The 16,598-nt window shown below is 47.8% G+C and overlaps 1 protein-coding gene across 2 annotated transcripts; it reads right to left on the bottom strand.

Annotated features, from left to right (window-relative positions):
• Positions 1 to 1,063: 1,063 nt before the first annotated feature.
• Positions 1,064 to 15,665, bottom strand: LOC122842634 (zinc finger protein OZF-like). Of its 2 annotated transcripts, XR_006372589.1 has the most exons (5): positions 15,516 to 15,665; positions 12,016 to 12,166; positions 11,573 to 11,680; positions 6,220 to 11,492; positions 1,064 to 6,110 (listed from the first exon to the last, which is right to left on the bottom strand). XR_006372589.1 is itself a non-coding variant. In XM_044136687.1 (4 exons), the coding sequence occupies exons 1-4, from the start codon at positions 15,624 to 15,626 to the stop codon at positions 10,468 to 10,470; spliced, it is 1,395 nt and encodes a 464-aa protein (XP_043992622.1). In that variant the 5' UTR covers positions 15,627 to 15,665; the 3' UTR covers positions 1,064 to 10,467. The 2 variants fall into 2 exon arrangements, 1 of the variants encoding a protein (XP_043992622.1); XM_044136687.1 differs by having other exon boundaries at positions 1,064 to 11,492.
• Between the last annotated feature and the right edge of the window lie 933 nt (positions 15,666 to 16,598).

Raw genomic sequence — 16,598 nt, 5'->3', positions numbered from 1 at the left:
AAAATTTCAGTATGTTTTAAATTACAGCTGAGTGTATACTTTAGGCTAATAAAATGCCTTTTTAGGTGCCTTAATAATCTTTTACTATTTTTATTAAAATGGCAAAGAATAAAACAAATAAAATCCTTATAGTGGAACATGCCTCAAAACATCAGACGTTGACAGTTTAGTGACAGCGGTGCAACAACAACAACAACAACAACACTTGTCCTTAAAGGAACCTTGACTAGTTACAACAATAGACCTTATTTGGGAAATATTTATCTTGGATGTAAAAACAGTACAGTAATAACGCTGTAGGTTATTTAGTTTTCATAAATTTCAATAAAAATATTTCCACAGGAATGTCGCCATGTTGTTCATGCTGCAATGCATTCTGGGTAAATGACTGCCTGGTTCCTCCAGCCAAAACAGTGATGAGTAACGTTATTAAATCTTTTAAATTTGAACCCATCAGAACTAGAAATAAGAAGTGATGATGAGGAGCAAACAGGAAGAGGAAGAGTTGTCGGTAGCTGCTGCCTTCCGGTTCTGAGATTCACCTCTGGTCACTGTCTGGTCCGGTGTTGTGCGAAAATCCGTTCCCCTGAGAAAATCTGCCCCCCGTGTCGGGAGCGCGCATAGCAGCCAGAGGATCGGGACGATTTCTCAGTAAAACAACTCATATGATCAAGTCAAGGTTGAAACATTCAGTTTTTGTTTGTTTTTTTCTCCGAAGAGCTTTTATGGTGCTAGTGGCTCATATTTTTGTGACAGTAAACAGACAGGAAAAAGTTTAATGGACAACTGTTGTTTAAAAAAGAAGCAATAACAAAATGGTAAAATAAATAAACGAGGTCTTCTTACCCGGCTTTGTGTTATTTTAAACGCCAAGAGAATCCGTCTTTTCCCAACTTTTGTCACTTCAGCCTCACAAATAAAATAGAATTCAACTTTAATTTCGTTGCACCGTCACAAGTACAAGCAACAAAATGTAGTTTGCATCCATCCAGAAGTTCTATACAGGATATAAATATTTATTTACAGGTGTACAAGACTAAATATAAATATAAATATGGGCGCTATATGCACAGATTATACAAGAATGTTAGGAAATGGATTATATATGTATTAGTGGGTTTATAATACAAGATAAATAATGGCAGATAAGATTTACAGATTGTAAATGTGTGTAAGGAAAACAGTCCGTCACCAAACTCAGTTTTCCAACACGTAGTGTGTATTTATAATTTTTCATTGCTGATATAACGGGATGGAAACTTGTTGATAGCAGGACACAAAAGTTCTTCAGAACGTAATACGAGATCTGCATCAAGTGGAATTTGGAAGACTTCCTGGAAAGACGAGAGTTGAGACTTTCTGGTAAATCCTGTTCTAATGTAAAATATCACAAATTACTGGATTAAGGACATTTCTACTACATGCTATCACACATAACAATTTTTGAGAATTTGGAAACAGTTGCTGTTTATTTCTCAGAGTTATGGGAGAGGAGAGAAAGGATATTTCAGCTGCCTGAAATAATCTGATCCTCCTCCATAAAATGGGAACAAATTAATTTCCCTGCAAGTCTTTAACTGTGTTTATTCCTCTCATCATCAACAACAAATTCTATGGATTTAGTGACATTTCGTCATTATTTGCCAAAGTTAAAGGAAGGAAACCATTTATTTTAGCCACCTGAAATTATCCGTTCCTCATCCATAACATGGCAAAAAATTAATTTTAACCTAAGAAAGTGACAGCAGTCAAACGCAACATGATCAACAACTCCTGGGTAAATTCAGCCTTCCTGTTTCCTCTGAAGACTCCAGTACAGACTGGACCTGATGATGTCATCAACCAGCAGTCTGATGACGTTTTTTGGGCCCCAACACTTTTCTTTTTCTTTTTCTTTTTTGTGAATGAATTCGAATGTTTTTGAGCTTTTAGCCGCAGAATTTTCATTATTATTATTGAAAGATATTCATGAAATATCCAAAAGTGTTTTATTGAAGAGAGTGGGTTTGGTGTTTATTCTAAAGCAGAATCCATTTGAAATTTAGGTTTATTAAAAACAGCTGATCATTCTTCTTTGTTTTTGTTGTGGTTCTGATTAGGACAGGATGTTAAGTTACTCATTTCTAATCTTTATGAAATAATTAAACAAACTCTTGAGCATCTGCAACCTTCCATTCAGACAACGGATCAAACTTCAGGTTGATCTTAAACTGGACCCATCAGAACCTCTCAGTTGAGTCTGTGACCGAATTGAGAGCTGCACTGAATGACCAGCAGGGGGCAGCAAAGCCTTTAACTGCAGGTTCAGTTTGCATTTAAGCTAAGATTCTGCAGAACCAGACCAGCTGGCCCAGGCCGGTTCTGTTTCTACCAGAAGAGGCTTTTATTGTGAAAGGGCCCAGGTGTGTCTCACCTTCTCCTTTGATGTCATGCGTGTTCCGATCACAGCCGGTTCTGTTCAGTCCAGCGGCCACCAGAGGGCACTGCTGTTCCACGTTCACACCGGGTCAGAACCTCAGAACTTCAGAACCTCCTGCGACCCAACAGGAGGTTCTGCTTCCTGGACCAGTTCAAGGGGCTGACCCGGTTCTGGTTCTGGTTCCTCAAGGTCTCTACAGCTGCTCTTTCTTTGTTTATTGATCATTTCTAGCCAGTGAACTGCAGAGGGCCCCATATGGGGTCGCCATGGAAACCACAGACAAAACCATGTGAGACCCATATGGGGCCCTCCACGGTGTTCTGGATGGGTGGAGTCTTCTTTTTTCTCATGAGTTAGACCCTTTACTTATTAAGGTTCTGTTCTGGCCTCAGTGACTGGGTCCAGGATTCTAACTGGACCCAAACTGGTTCCATCTCTGTTTGGATCCCATCCACCATCCGGAGAACTCTTCAGAATCTGGTTCTGGACCCGGTTCTTACTAGAGCGTCCTCAATCTCGGCCGTCCCCAGCCGGTGTCGATGATGTCGACCATCCAACCCGTTATCTGGTAGAACCCGTCCTCGGACCGGAAGGCTCCGTCCCCGGTGAAGTAGAGAACTGCGGAGGGAACCGCTGACCGGGTTCCCACAGAGAACCTCCCCTGACGGGGACAGCAGGGAACATTAAGGAGGGAACAGCTGGAGGGAACAGCTGGAGGGATTCTCTGCTGAAATGGAAATGAACTTTTCTACCAATTTATCAAGTCCAGAGGATTCCAAAGATTTTCAGACTACAACCAGTATGTACCCAGTATGTACCCAGTATGTTCCCAGTATCTACCCAGTATGTTCCCAGTATGTACCCAGTATCTACCCAGTATGTTCCCAGTATGTTCCCAGTATGTACCCAGTATCTACCCAGTATGTTCCCAGTATCTACCCAGTATGTTCCCAGTATCTACCCAGTATGTTCCCAGTATGTTCCCAGTATGTTCCCAGTATCTACCCAGTATGTTCCCAGTATCTACCCAGTATGTTCCCAGTATGTTCCCAGTATGTTCCCAGTATGTTCCCAGTATCTACCCAGTATGTTCCCAGTATGTTCCCAGTATGTTCCCAGTATGTTCCCAGTACATCGTAGCGTACGCTAGGGAACCTGGGAATCAGTTTTGTTCTGGTTCTGATTAGGGAGACGAGACCCGGCGGATTCCTTTACGGACTTTGATTAGGAACATCAGGGAGGTCGTTGGGGTCAGGCAGCGCCAACATTTACATCTGCTGGGTCGGTCCGGTCCGGTTCTGGTACTCCTCTGAACCAATGAGCTGATTTTATTCCTTACGGATTCTGTCCATCTGATCAGAACCCGGCTGAGGTTCTGCCTGGAGATGCTTTCAGACTGAGGCAGAACCGGTCCAGATGGGAGGAGTTCTGGTTCTGGTGTGGCTGCGTCTCAGGATCCTAATCTAATCTAATCTAATCTAATCTGCTGCCTTGATGATGAGGAGGAGGAAGAACCTCCAGATCAGCTGATTCACCAGCTGCTGCAGCGGCGCCGACCAAACCGGGTCACACGGGTCAGCCCTGACTGGACCAGAGCCCAGCAGAACTCTGCTACCCAAAAACCAGCTGGTGCTGCTGGCCCGGTGGGTCGGAACCAGAGGCAGAACCAGAGCGAACCGGATCAGAACCACAGACAGAACCGGGTCAGAACCGGTTCAGACAACCCAAACATTGACCCGAGTCTGAAACCATAAAAAACTCCAAAAACCAATTGGGTCAGAGATGGTTCTGGACCGCTCAGAACTCCTGGACTGGGCCAGGTCATCAGGGAAAGGTTCTGATCCAAACAGGTTCTGCTGCTCCTTCCCACAGCAACCTGACCCTAACCTGGTCCAGAACCTGGTCCAGAACCGGTGTTGGACCGCACCAGCATCTTCACCACTGGTACCACAGCTGCAGTTCTGGTTCCGTCCAGTCAGTCGGACCGGCTCAGTCAGGAGTCTCCAGAACCCGTCCTCTGTCTCTTCCAGAACCTCCAGGCTGATTAATCAGAACAAACAAAACCGGACTCTACCTGGGCCTCACCTGGTCAGAACCGGCTGGATGCCAAAGAACGGCCTCACGGCCGGAACCATGGCGGCGCCGCGGCCCGCGGGTCAGGGGCCATGCACACTCCTCCGGTCTCTGAGGGGGAGCAGAGATTAGAGAACCGGTCCAGTCTGGTTCTGGTAGACACCAGTCTGAGGGCTGTCCCAGGCAGTTCTGACCCAGTGGTTCTGCCTGCAGTTCCCGGTTCTGCCAGCAGGGGCCAGCTGCAGTTCCTAGAGGTTCTGGTTGGCCCAGCAGTTCGGCCGAGTTTAGAGCCGCGTGGCGAGATTGTCGAGGAATTGGGTCAGCGGCCATGATCCTTTCTAGCGGAGAGGGGTGAAGGAGGGGGGCGGGGGGTCAGAGGTCAGGGGGCTGGTTGTTAATTGTCCGCTGAGCTGCAGATGTTCTGCTGCTGATCGTTCCAATTAGGGTTTAAACTTCAGCAAAGAGAAAATCAACAGGACTTAACGTCGGGTCAGCTTCCAGAACCAGAACCAGATGTGGGAGGAACTAACGGACCTCCATGACCTCTGACCTCCACAGACAGCAGGAAGGTTCCTCTGGGAGATTCTCCAGCTTTGGGTTAGGAACTGGGAGAACTGGGAGGAAGGTGTCTCACCAGGTGTCCACCAGGGGGCAGCGTCCCAGAGGAACCAGTGCCAGGGTTCCCCCACTGTGGACAACCAGATATGGAGCATCAACACCGACCAATCCTGGGCCAGAGGTAGTCATGACATCACTTCCTAGTGATATCCAGGTGGTGGTGACATCACTTCCTGGTCTCCAGCTGCCAGGAAGTGATGTGATGACTTTATGTCCGCTAGACTAGATTAGCGGTTCCGTCCTGCGTTCAGACACGTGGTTCTGCTGATGATGAGGTAACTAAGAAACAACCAGAACATTCTGACCCGGAAACTGGATCTGAAGTTCCTGGTCCAGAATTTAAATCTTGGCTCAGAATGTCTGCGCCTGGTGTGTTTGGTGTCAAACCCCAGAACCGGTTCCTAGCAGCAGTGACGTCAGTAACGTGTTAATTTGTAACGCGTTACTGACGTCGGACCACTTTTTTCAGTAACGAGTAATCTAACGCGTTGCTATTTCAAATCCAGTAGTCAGACTACAGTTACTTATCAAAATCATTTTTGCGTTACCATCTTCTTTTGTTATTTAATCGTATTTCCTCTACTCGTCTTGTCGAGTGACCGACGTCTCTATGCAACAGAAATGTTGCATAGAGATCCGATGATGGGGAACCAGGACTCCTGGTGGCACTCAGCTTCTCTTTGGTCAAAACCACTGGTACCAGAAGAACCCAACGACTGGAGGACCCAACTAGCCAGTGGCCTTGGCCCGATATGATCGGGTCAGAATCCCGATGAGGTCATAATGTTCTAGCACCATGAGGAACCAGGAGTTCTCCACCGCGGTTAGGTTCAAAGACCGGCGGCGTATCTGGTGAGTGATGGAGGCGAACAGCAGGTAACCCGCAAGGTTGGACGATGCCTTTAGGTTTCCCTGTGCTGCCTGACGTGTAGAGCAGGAAGAGGACGTCCTCGCTGTCCAGAGGTTCTGCTGGACAGACACCAGGCTGAGAGGGCATCACCTGAAGACAGCAGAGGAAGTTTACACTTGGTTTTGATGGACTGGTCAGGTATGGACTGGGTGTGTTGGTCATTTTTGACTGGTATGGACCTTCCGATCAGGTGTCTCACCTCTTCCAGAGGGATGTCCGTCTTTCCCATTGAAGACATGTAGGACAGATGGACAGGTCCACAGTGGCTTGAGCTCATTGACTCGGCTTCCCCTCACAGCTTGGTTACAGGTGATCACGGCCCTGCACTGAGACAGAACGTCCCGAGGAACGTTCTCTGGGTTCTGACAACATCTGAACACTCTTATCTGGAAACCTGGAGTAAAAGTGACCAGAGAACATTCAGACCTCCTGAACCGTCATAATGACACCGCTACCTTTTGACTGAGGGTCAAAGTTAAGACGGTAAAGATCAAACTGTCTTTCGGTTCTTTTGTTATTGGACAGAATTTCAGCCGATTGATGTCAGGTCCCACCTGGCGGCAGCTCTGATGAAGATCTGCTGTGGAACCAAGTCCAGTATTTAGAGACAGAAAACTGTGGCTAACAGCTGAAGAACCTAAAGATGTAGTTGGACAGGAAGAAGGTGATTGGATCAGTTTCTGGTCGGATCAGGAGTGAAGAAAGACTCATTAATGAACATCCAGATTTCTCTGAAGGTTCTGTTTGTTTTCAGGCAGTTGGGTTTAGAAGGAACCTTTGGACCTGGAAGATGCTGTAAAGCTATCGGGATCATCAGTTTGTTCACTAAGCAGAGACAACGTTCCTGTTCTGACACCTGGGATCAGATTCTGGTACCAACCGGATCAGCTCTGCTTGATTTGGTCTCTTGGTTCTGAAACCTTGTTCTATAGCCATCCAGCTGTGGTAGAAAATGTTCTGACCTGACCCGGTTTGTTTCTGGGCGCGTTCAGCTCGTTGAGTCTCATTTTGAGTTGGTTTTATGGTTTCAGGTTGTTGTCACTCAGTAACATCTCATCACCCTGCAGGATCTCTGAGCTTCTGGGCTCATCGCCGTTATCAGTGTGTCGCGCTCTGAGGTTCTGCTGCCACAACAGAAATGTTCCTCAGCAGCAACCTGCTCACCTCCTCACACTGACCAAAGGTCAGAGTCTGAAATGTTCTGGTTCTAAATATTCCTTAAAACAGAACTTTGTCTTCTGCACTCCTTACAAAGATTAAATCTGAGTCCACTGGCGGCCATGTTCTGATTGTTATATACGTCCAGGTAGGTTAGCATTAATCTAGCAGTAAATTAGGATGAATTTAGCATCATTTTAGTAGAAAATTAGCAGGGATTAAGAATGAATTGAGCATCAATTCAATTCATGCTAACTTTGAGTTAACATAAATTTAGTAGGAAGTTAGCATAAAGTTAGCAAGGTGTTAGGAAAAAATATTAGAACGTTAGCCTAATGTTAGCATACAGTTGGCAGGAAGTTATTATGAATTGAGCAGCAAGTTAGCAAGAAGTTAGCATAAATTAGCCAGAAGGTAGCATAAAGTTAGCTGGAAGTGAGGATGAAGTTAGCAATTAAAACTCCTCAAGTTCCTGAAACCTGAGAACTGACACTATACAATTTTACTTCTGTTTTTGGACCAATCATCATCCATCAGGGTCTGCTAGCGCTAGCAGCTGCTTCACCAAGCCGGTAAATCAGACCTGGAGCTCATTTAAGCCAGACGTGACCCAGACGAGGCAGGGAGAAATGTTCTGAAGGTCGTGTTGGACCCCATGTCAGTTTTAAACTCTGGATAAAACCTCAGTCGGACTGGGTCTCTGAGGTCCGTCAGGATCACAGAGAAGAACAGTTCCTCAGTGTAGGGGAACCTCACTGAACCACATCTGAATTATAGAAAGTTAACCAGGAAGCAGGACCAGAAAACCACTTCCTGTTGTACTGTAGGGAGTTAGACGGTTTGTTTTAGTCGGTGTCTGTCTTTGTTTTGGTTCTGGGTGCAGATCTAGATGTTGTCCTGCTGCTCTATGCAGACAATGGTGAGATTTACCACCAAAACAATCTTTGGGTCTGAAACATTTCAGATTAGAGATCTTCTAGACTGGTGGAGATTTTCTCTGGAGATGAGAAAAGCTCTGAGGACGAAGATGCATCCTGGACACGGAGTCTCCGTCGCCGCAGCAGTCAGCAGGCGCGTGTGGCGTCGTACCTGTAGGAGACCTTCACCTCGGTGCCGGGTTCGTCCCGTTCCCATATCAGAACCACCCGGTCCGGAAGAGCGTCCAGGCAGTTCACTGCGACAGAGATGGAACCGGGCCAGCAGAACCCTGATCAGGAGGGAACGGCTCCCTCCAGGAGAACCTCGGCCCTCCAGGACCCGGCTTCGCTACGCTAGCTGAAGGCCTGGTGTTGTTACCATGGAAACAGAGTTAAAAGAGCCTGAGGAACTAGACCGGTTCTGAAGGTTCTGGAGAACATCAGCTTCCCTCCTAGAGAGCTTCAGATGGTCCTCCGGTCCAATCAGATCCCCTCCCCAGTGTGAGCCGCCGTGGCGCCGAACGGATCATCGTCCCGACCCGGCGGGAAACTCTGATTGAACATTAATCCTGAAGTGGATTTAGAGGCAGAGTGGGCCGGGCCGGGCCGGAGCGGCACGCAGCGGCGCCGTAGAACCCGTTTATGTAATGGAGAGCTGATCCCGTATCGGACCTGATGGGAACCAATCATCCCGCCGCCGTTATTGGATTATAATTGGATTATAATCCGACACACAAACAAGGCAGAGGATGAAAATCTGACTAACATCTGGACCTGGTACCGGGTCCTGGTCCAGAACCACCAGAGGTCTGGACTGGACTGGACCAGTCCTGGAGAACCAGAACCTGTCCTCCATGACGGGAACCAGAGTCACATCAGAACCTAATGTGACTGCGGATCAGAACCGGTCTCATCTCCACCTGCCGGCCTCTGCTAGGCCCGCTCCCCACAGGTTGGGACTCTTCTGGTTCTGTTCGGTCCAAATCCACAGCAGGACGTCTATAACATTCTGCTGCTCTGGTCCATTCATGGTTCTGGTTCCGGTTCCCTGCCACCTTATTAATAAACCAGTCCGAACCGAACCTCAACGTTTCTACCGTTTGTGTCAGAACGGAACCGACTGATCCACACACGTTCGGTTTGATCTGATCCTGATCCGAACCGACAGCATGTGATCCAGAAACCGGACCGAACCTCTGTCCCCTCGGTTCGGTTCAGAACTCACCGGACACGTTCAGCTTCCCGCCAGGAACCAGCAGATCCGGGCCTGGATCGCAGTCCTGGACGCGCTGGAACGGTTCGGCCCAGTGGAGCCTGTCGGCGGCTGCGGCGCACCAGAACCGGGCCCGGTTCGGTGACAGAGAGCCGGTACTGGTCCCGGTGGGGGGGCGGGGCGAGTGGCTCCGGTTCTGGTCAGGGCGGGAACAGAAACTGGAAGCAGAACCGGATCTGGATCCAAACGTGAGCCGGTGGTTCCGGTTTGGTTCCGGATTTTTAATGTGTTGCAAAATTATGAAGAATGGAACCATTTTAGTGGATTATTATTGATTATAGATAAATACATCCATATCATATCTATAATCAATGACACTAATATTGGCTATAGATCTACAGGTCATAGATCTGCTGTTTCTGTCTGGATAATCAAATCATTTGGAGCAGAAGGAAGGAAAGAAACCTGGTCCTAGTCAAAGTAACAGGTTTTTACGAGTGGGGTTATGACCCAGAGGTTGCTATGACAACACCTCTATGGGGCTGCTAGTAAAGTTGCTGCTGAAAAATCTCCATTTGTTGATTTTGATTTAATAACTGAATAAAATGGAGGAAGAATGACCTCTGACCTCTGGTGTGTCTGACGGATCCTGGAAGCCGATAATCTGATCGGCTGATTGTCACATGATCATAATAATGATGAAACAAACATGTTGTGTTCCTGATTAGCATCTGGAACATAAACAAACCGCAGATTATCATCAGAACCGCCGTGGGATTATCGCCTGGACACGTCCGTTAATCTGACCGCAGGTCTGCTGGATTACACATCATCATCTGGATTTACTGGACTCCCTCAAGCTGCTCAACTGGAAACCAGTCAAACCAGTCCTCTGCTTCAGAGGAACCGGAACCGGTGCAGAACCGGCAGATGGGATTAACAGCGGCTCTGGACCGGGTCGGAAACACGTCCAGCTGGAGTCTCTCAGGGCTTCGCGCCCAGGGCGTCACCGTTCGCTCTGTAACTGTGACTTTATTCCAAGACAGGACAATCTGACCTGCTCTATGTTTCTGGTTAAAGACGGATTAAAGTCAAACAGAACCGAACCGTCCAGCTTTGCGCCTTCATCAGATCTTCAGTCTCAGCTGCTAATCTGGGATTAAAACGGCGGCTCGGCGTTCTGGCTCTGCTGCATCCGCCTCAGGTAAGCTTTGGTCTGCAGGTGAGCATGGAGGAAGCTGCGCAGCCGCAGGAAGCTGGAGGTCTGGGGGCAGGCGGAGCAGCAGGAGGGCTTCTGGTCCCGCAGCAGCTCCTTCAGCCGGTAGCTCCTCCCACACACGTCGCAGTGGAACGGCTTGTCCCCCGTGTGGCTGCGCTGGTGCGCCCGCTGCTGCGACGGGTTGGGGAACTTCTTCCCGCAGACCTGGCAGGTGACGGCCGCCGCCGGCTCCTGGGCGTGCCGGCTGATCATGTGGTTCCTCAGGCAGCGGAAGCTCTTGCCGCAGACGGAGCAGAGCTGCTTCTCTCCGGCGTGCGTGGCCTGGTGGCTGCGCAGGTTGGCGGCCTGCGTGAAGCGGCGCCCGCAGGTGGAGCAGCCGAACGGGCGCGGCTCCTGGTGGACCAGCGTGTGTCGCGTCAGGTGGGCGGCGTGGTAGAAGGCTTTTCCGCAGACCTCGCACATAAAGGTCTTGCTGAAATGCGTCACCCGGTGCGTCTTCAGCGCGCTGACGCAGGAGTAGCCCTTCCCGCAGATGTCGCAGCGGCAGCTCTTCTCGCCGGTGTGGCGCGCCTTGACGTGCAGGTCTCGGTGCGTCTTGTGGTTGAAGCTCTTGGGGCAGAAGCCGCAGCTGAACTGCAGGAGGCCGTGCTCCTTCACCTGGTGTTCCCGGAGCTTCAGGACGCCGCCGAACGCCGCGCCGCACACCGAGCACAGCGGATGGGACTTCCTGTGGTGGTCGGCCAGCCGCTCGGCGCTGGGGAACAGCCTGCTGCAGCGCCAGCACTGCAGGTGAAGCTCCTGGCTCGCCCTGGCCTCCGCCGGCCTCCGCCTGCAGCGTTTGGCCCCACCGTCAGGTGGCGCTGGGGGCCGGGCGTAGTCATGGTCGTAGGTCAGAGGGGAGGAAGAGGCGGGGCGCACCTGCAACTCCTCACCTGTGACATCAGAGGCGCTGCTTCTGCTGTCACCTGGAACACAGACACAGTTCATCTGATGAGCAGCAGAGGGCGCTGCAGCAGCTGACTCCGTCCTCAGCAGGGAGACTCACCCTCAGCGCTCAGAAATGGAAACATGGTCAGCGTTTGCTCTGCAGCCGGTCCGTCACTGACTCTGCACAGCAGGAAGTGGGCGTGGCCTGGGCCAGACTCCTGTTCACCTGAAACACAGAAACACGACGACTTTCACCCGGCTCACACCAAACACAGACTCTGATCCAGACCTGCCTTGATCCAGCCCTCTGCTCACCTGAGTCCTGTTTATGAGCCGAGTCGGGTCCACTAACCCAGGACGGGTCTAGTTTACCTGAGGCTGCTCTGTCCTGCAGCTCCTCCAGTGTCTCTAACTAATCCTTCATCTCTACTGTTTTCTACCTCTAAATATTCGTCCAGATGATTGAGGGTTTCTTCCTGTGCTGATTGTAAATCACATCACCATTTTTAAAAGTTAAATCTGTGATGTTAAAATCTGAAAATGTTTGTCCTGCAGACTCACCTCCACCTGTCTGGGTCTTCATTAAGCCTCCACAGGTGTCAGCCGGTGTGGGCGGAGCCTCTTCCTGCCTCGTCATGCTGGTTTCCAGGATCTTCAGGATTCGATCCACAGCTTCCAGACACAGCCTGTCCACTGCCACTCCCAGTTCCTCCTGAGGAAACCAGTAAACCTCCATCACTCATTCACACAGACTGAAAAAACCAGTCTCTTCTGACTGGGCCCAAACTGGGACCCAAACTGGAACAGAACCAGGATTCTGCAGATCTGCAGCTCCTCCAAAGAACCTGTTAATAACTTTGGTTCAAATGAGTCCAGATGTTTTATTAGCAGCTTATTTACTGACGTTTCCTTCAGGAAAACTAACTGCATCTCTCCGTGTCGTCGGGTTTTCCTCTAGATTACATGCAGAACATTCCTGACCATCAGCGTTTTATTTCAGTGTGTTTGGATCTTGCAGGGGAGTCGGGAGGATCCAGATCTGATTCTGGACCCAGAACCAGGACGCCAGCTGGTTCTGGAAATGATCCAGACCTACTGACGAAGACACCACAGTGAAACAGAAACAAAATGTCGCCATCGGAGCAAACAGAAAAATTACAAGCCTGCCTGCAAATACAAAATATACAAATAATAATATATAGCTGGATATAAATAACTGAGCGTTTCAGACAGTCTTACTGAGGGATTGTTGAGCAACCTGCTGGTCAACAGCGAAGGAAACTTCCTGCCAGACGGACGACCAGACGATGAAACGATCAAACAAATAAATGATCAAACAAATAAACGATGAAACGATCAGATGATCAGATGATCAGATGATCAGACGATCAGAGGACAGGAGGCGTCAGAGGATCCGGTTTGCTGAGCATCACCAGGCTAAAATCAACAACATTCTGCAGGTTTTTATGGGACGTATTAGAAATGTTGTTCAAAGCCTTTCTAGAATATATTCTGACAGGTAATCTCTCTGATACATGGGAAACAGGGATTATCAGTCTAATCCCCAAACCTAATAAACGTCTAATGGATATTTATAATCAGAACATCCCTGTGTGATTATGAAATGTTAGCTCAGGTTTCTGCTCAGACTGAATAGAAGTGAGAGATTCAACAATCAGCTTTTATTGTGGTCATGTTGGACATTCCTCTCTGAGACGCTGCAGAGTTTAGGGGATTATCTGTGTGGATTCATAGAGCTGCTCTACGGGAATATTTATAGCTCAGTTTCCATAAATCCAGGACTCCGCTCTAGATTAAAGATCCAGCGAAGCATTTGGCATTACACTGTTTATCACAATAACTGAGTTATTAACGCTTCAAATCAATAACAAGATCAACCTCTTTTCTGACCATCAACACAAACAAAAACAGAGCTTGTCTCTGCCCTCAGTATAATTTCATAAACTCCTCAGATTTCAGGTTAGAAATGTGAAATTTCTCTCATTATTTACTGAACACATCAAAGCATTTCTCCAGTCAGAGTCGAGAAAGAAGTTAAATATTCATGAATGAAACGGGAAGAAATGTTTTTGTTAAAAGTCCCGATTAATTAATCACATGAGAAGGTTGGTTACTAATGAATCTGACGTTGACCTCATGAATCTGACGTTGACCTCATGAATCTGACGTTGACCTCATGGCTGTTGTGTGTTCTGCTTCACGCCGCTGTACCAAGCCGGCCCAAGTAACCCTCGACTGCGTTGTTGTTTTTAAATGAAGACAAGGAGTTTCTGGTGATCAGGCAGTTTATGCTCAGCTTCACACTACAACAGAGCGTTATGTTAGCTTTTAGCTTAGCACATGAAGGGTTTTACAATATTAACAAAACTAAATGTACAAAAATTGGTGCCATCTAGTAAAGAGTCATTACACACTATTTGTCTAAGTTAATAGAAATGATGTTTTATGAGTTGCTAACACTTTTCTACTGTGTGCTGAAGAAAGAAACTCGCCTCTGCAGCTTTCACAGGCTGGCAGCGAGTACAGGGGCCAGCAACATGTAACCAGCCACACCAGAGGGGGCGCTATTTCCCCATTGCACTAATACATATAAAGCAAGTGGGATTCTACAACTTAAACACTGTTACAGCTGCGCTTTGGAAAAATGGCTTAAAACATTCAATATGGATTTATTTTTCTAATTTTATATTTAGGAAGCTGGGAGGATTTGAAATCCTTGGAAATTTGGATTTTGAGATCAGGAGATTCCAGTTAAACATCCAGACTAATGAAAAATTAATTTTCAGTGGAACTTCTCACTCCGTGTTTAAGATTTAATGAATCAATATAAGGCTTGTATGAAAACAGTGCTATTTTTCTAGACATATCTTAGGTCCTGTGAATATCCATCCATCCATTTTCTATTCACCCTTCGTCCCTAATGGGGTCAGGAGGGTTGCTGGTTCCTCTTCAGCTGCGTTCTGGGCGAGAGGCGGGGTCACGGGGTCACCCTGGACAGGTCACCAGTCTGTCGCAGGGCAACACAGAGACACACAGAGACACACAACCATTCACACACACACCTAGGGAGAATTTAGAGAGACCAGTTAACCTGACAGTCATGTTTTTGGACTGTGGGAGGAAGGAAGGGGGCTGCACGGTGGCGCAGTTGGTAGAGCTGTTGCCTTGCAGCAAGAAGGTCCTGGGTTCGATTCCCGGCCCGGGGTCTTTCTGCATGGAGTTTGCATGTTCTCCCTGTGCATGGTGGGTTCTCTCCGGGTTCTCCGGCTTCCTCCCACAGTCCAAAAACATGACTGTCAGGTTAATTGGTCTCTCTAAATTCTGTGAGTGTGTGTGTGAATGGTTGTTTGTCTTGTGTGTCTCTGTGTTGCCCTGCGACAGACTGGTGACCTGTCCAGGGTGACCCCGCCTCTCACCCGGAACGTAGCTGGAGAGGAACCAGCAACCCTCCTGACCCCATTAGGGAAGAAGGGTGTAAAGAAAATGGATGGATGGAGGAAGGAAGGAAGGAACCCACCATGCACAGGGAGAACATGCAAACTCCATGCAGAAAGACCCCAGGCCGGGAATCGAACCCAGAACCTTCTTGCTGCAAGGCAACAGCTCTACCAACTGCACCACTGAGCAGCCCGTCCTGTGAATTTGTTGTCATCATTTCTGAGAAAATATCATTTTATTAGTTATATTTTGGGAAGGTCAGCAAAGCGATCCGTTTATCGTAGATTGAGTTAATCAGAAATGTGTTCCCAGATTCAGTATCGACTTTCCACGTTAAAAGTGAACCACTGTAACTTACCTGACATTAAATGTAACAAGACCGTCAACCGTGGAATGAGATAGCATTTTTATTAGATCATGGAGAAGATTCTAGTTTGTTTTCTACAATTAAGTTCATATTCTCCTGCGTTGCTGTTAACAGCTTTGTTAGTTGATAATAAATAAAACAGTTAAACTCGCTGTAGAGTTCACAAGGACCGTGACGTCACCCGACACGAGCTGCTGGAGCCGGAAGTGTTGCTGTTAGCCACGGTTAGCTTTACCTCTGACCGGGGCGTCTGGCTGCTTACACGGACCGCCTCCCTCAGCAGGGTTTGGGCCAGGTTGTACACGACCAGAACCACTTGGCTCCTGACTGCGGCTAAATCCGCCATTCTGGGCCGCGCTCAGTTCCGGGTTAGCAAGCGGCTGAACAGCGGTACAGGAAGTGACGTAGATGACTCGTCCAGCGCTTTTCCGTTTCCTTTATAAAACAAAAATCCTAAACATGCCATGATTTATACAGCAAACAGAGAAAAGCAGCTCATTTTAACCAGATTCATTCATTTATTATTATTTTATAATAAACCGAAGGAAATTCTCACTTTTTTCTCAGAATTTTAACTTTAAAATCAGAATTGAATTTTTTCGCCCTGGTCCTCCATGGACACAGATTCTTCATTTCAGAAAACCTTTATTGATCGCAGAAAGAAACTAAATGATGTAACTCTCATTGATTCTGTGGGCAGAAAGGATGTCCTGTAGCAGTCTGAATCACAGGGTGTGAGAAGAAGCCTCTGACTGAAGGCAGTCTGATGCTCAGTGTGGATTTTATGTAAGATCCTTCTGTGCATCGTCGTCTCCACTGGTTCCACAGAACCAGGCTTTTTATCTGGTTGTTGACCCGTTCTGACAGATAACAAAAAGATTGAGCAACACACAATAATAATCTCCTTTGTTTTGTTCACGTTTTAATTTTTAATCCTTTATTTGTTGTGCAAAATCTCCTGTCATTAGAGAGAAACATGAAAACAATGACAATAATCCAGGAAATGCTGCTGAACGTCACCAACCTCAGGACGATCTCACAGCTGGTCTGCAGCTGGACTCCTACTTTCTATGGCCATCTCCATGGCAACACGGTGGCAGCGCTAATGGCTAACATGACTATGGGTAATCTGAATAGGCTGCTGCTGCAGACATCCTGAAGACGTTATAATAGAGTGGACAGCAACACTGATGGTTGCCATAGAGAGGCTGGATGGACATCCTACAGGACTCATCCAACCATCATCCAACCATCATCCAACCATCATCCAACAGTTTCTTGGTTTTCATCATGATTTATGACACAAAGTCTCAGATGC

The sequence above is a fragment of the Gambusia affinis genome, linkage group LG13 (genome assembly GCF_019740435.1).
Source record: "Gambusia affinis linkage group LG13, SWU_Gaff_1.0, whole genome shotgun sequence".
Classification (NCBI taxonomy): Eukaryota; Metazoa; Chordata; class Actinopteri; order Cyprinodontiformes; family Poeciliidae; genus Gambusia; species Gambusia affinis.
This window is presented reverse-complemented; position numbering and strand designations above follow the sequence as displayed.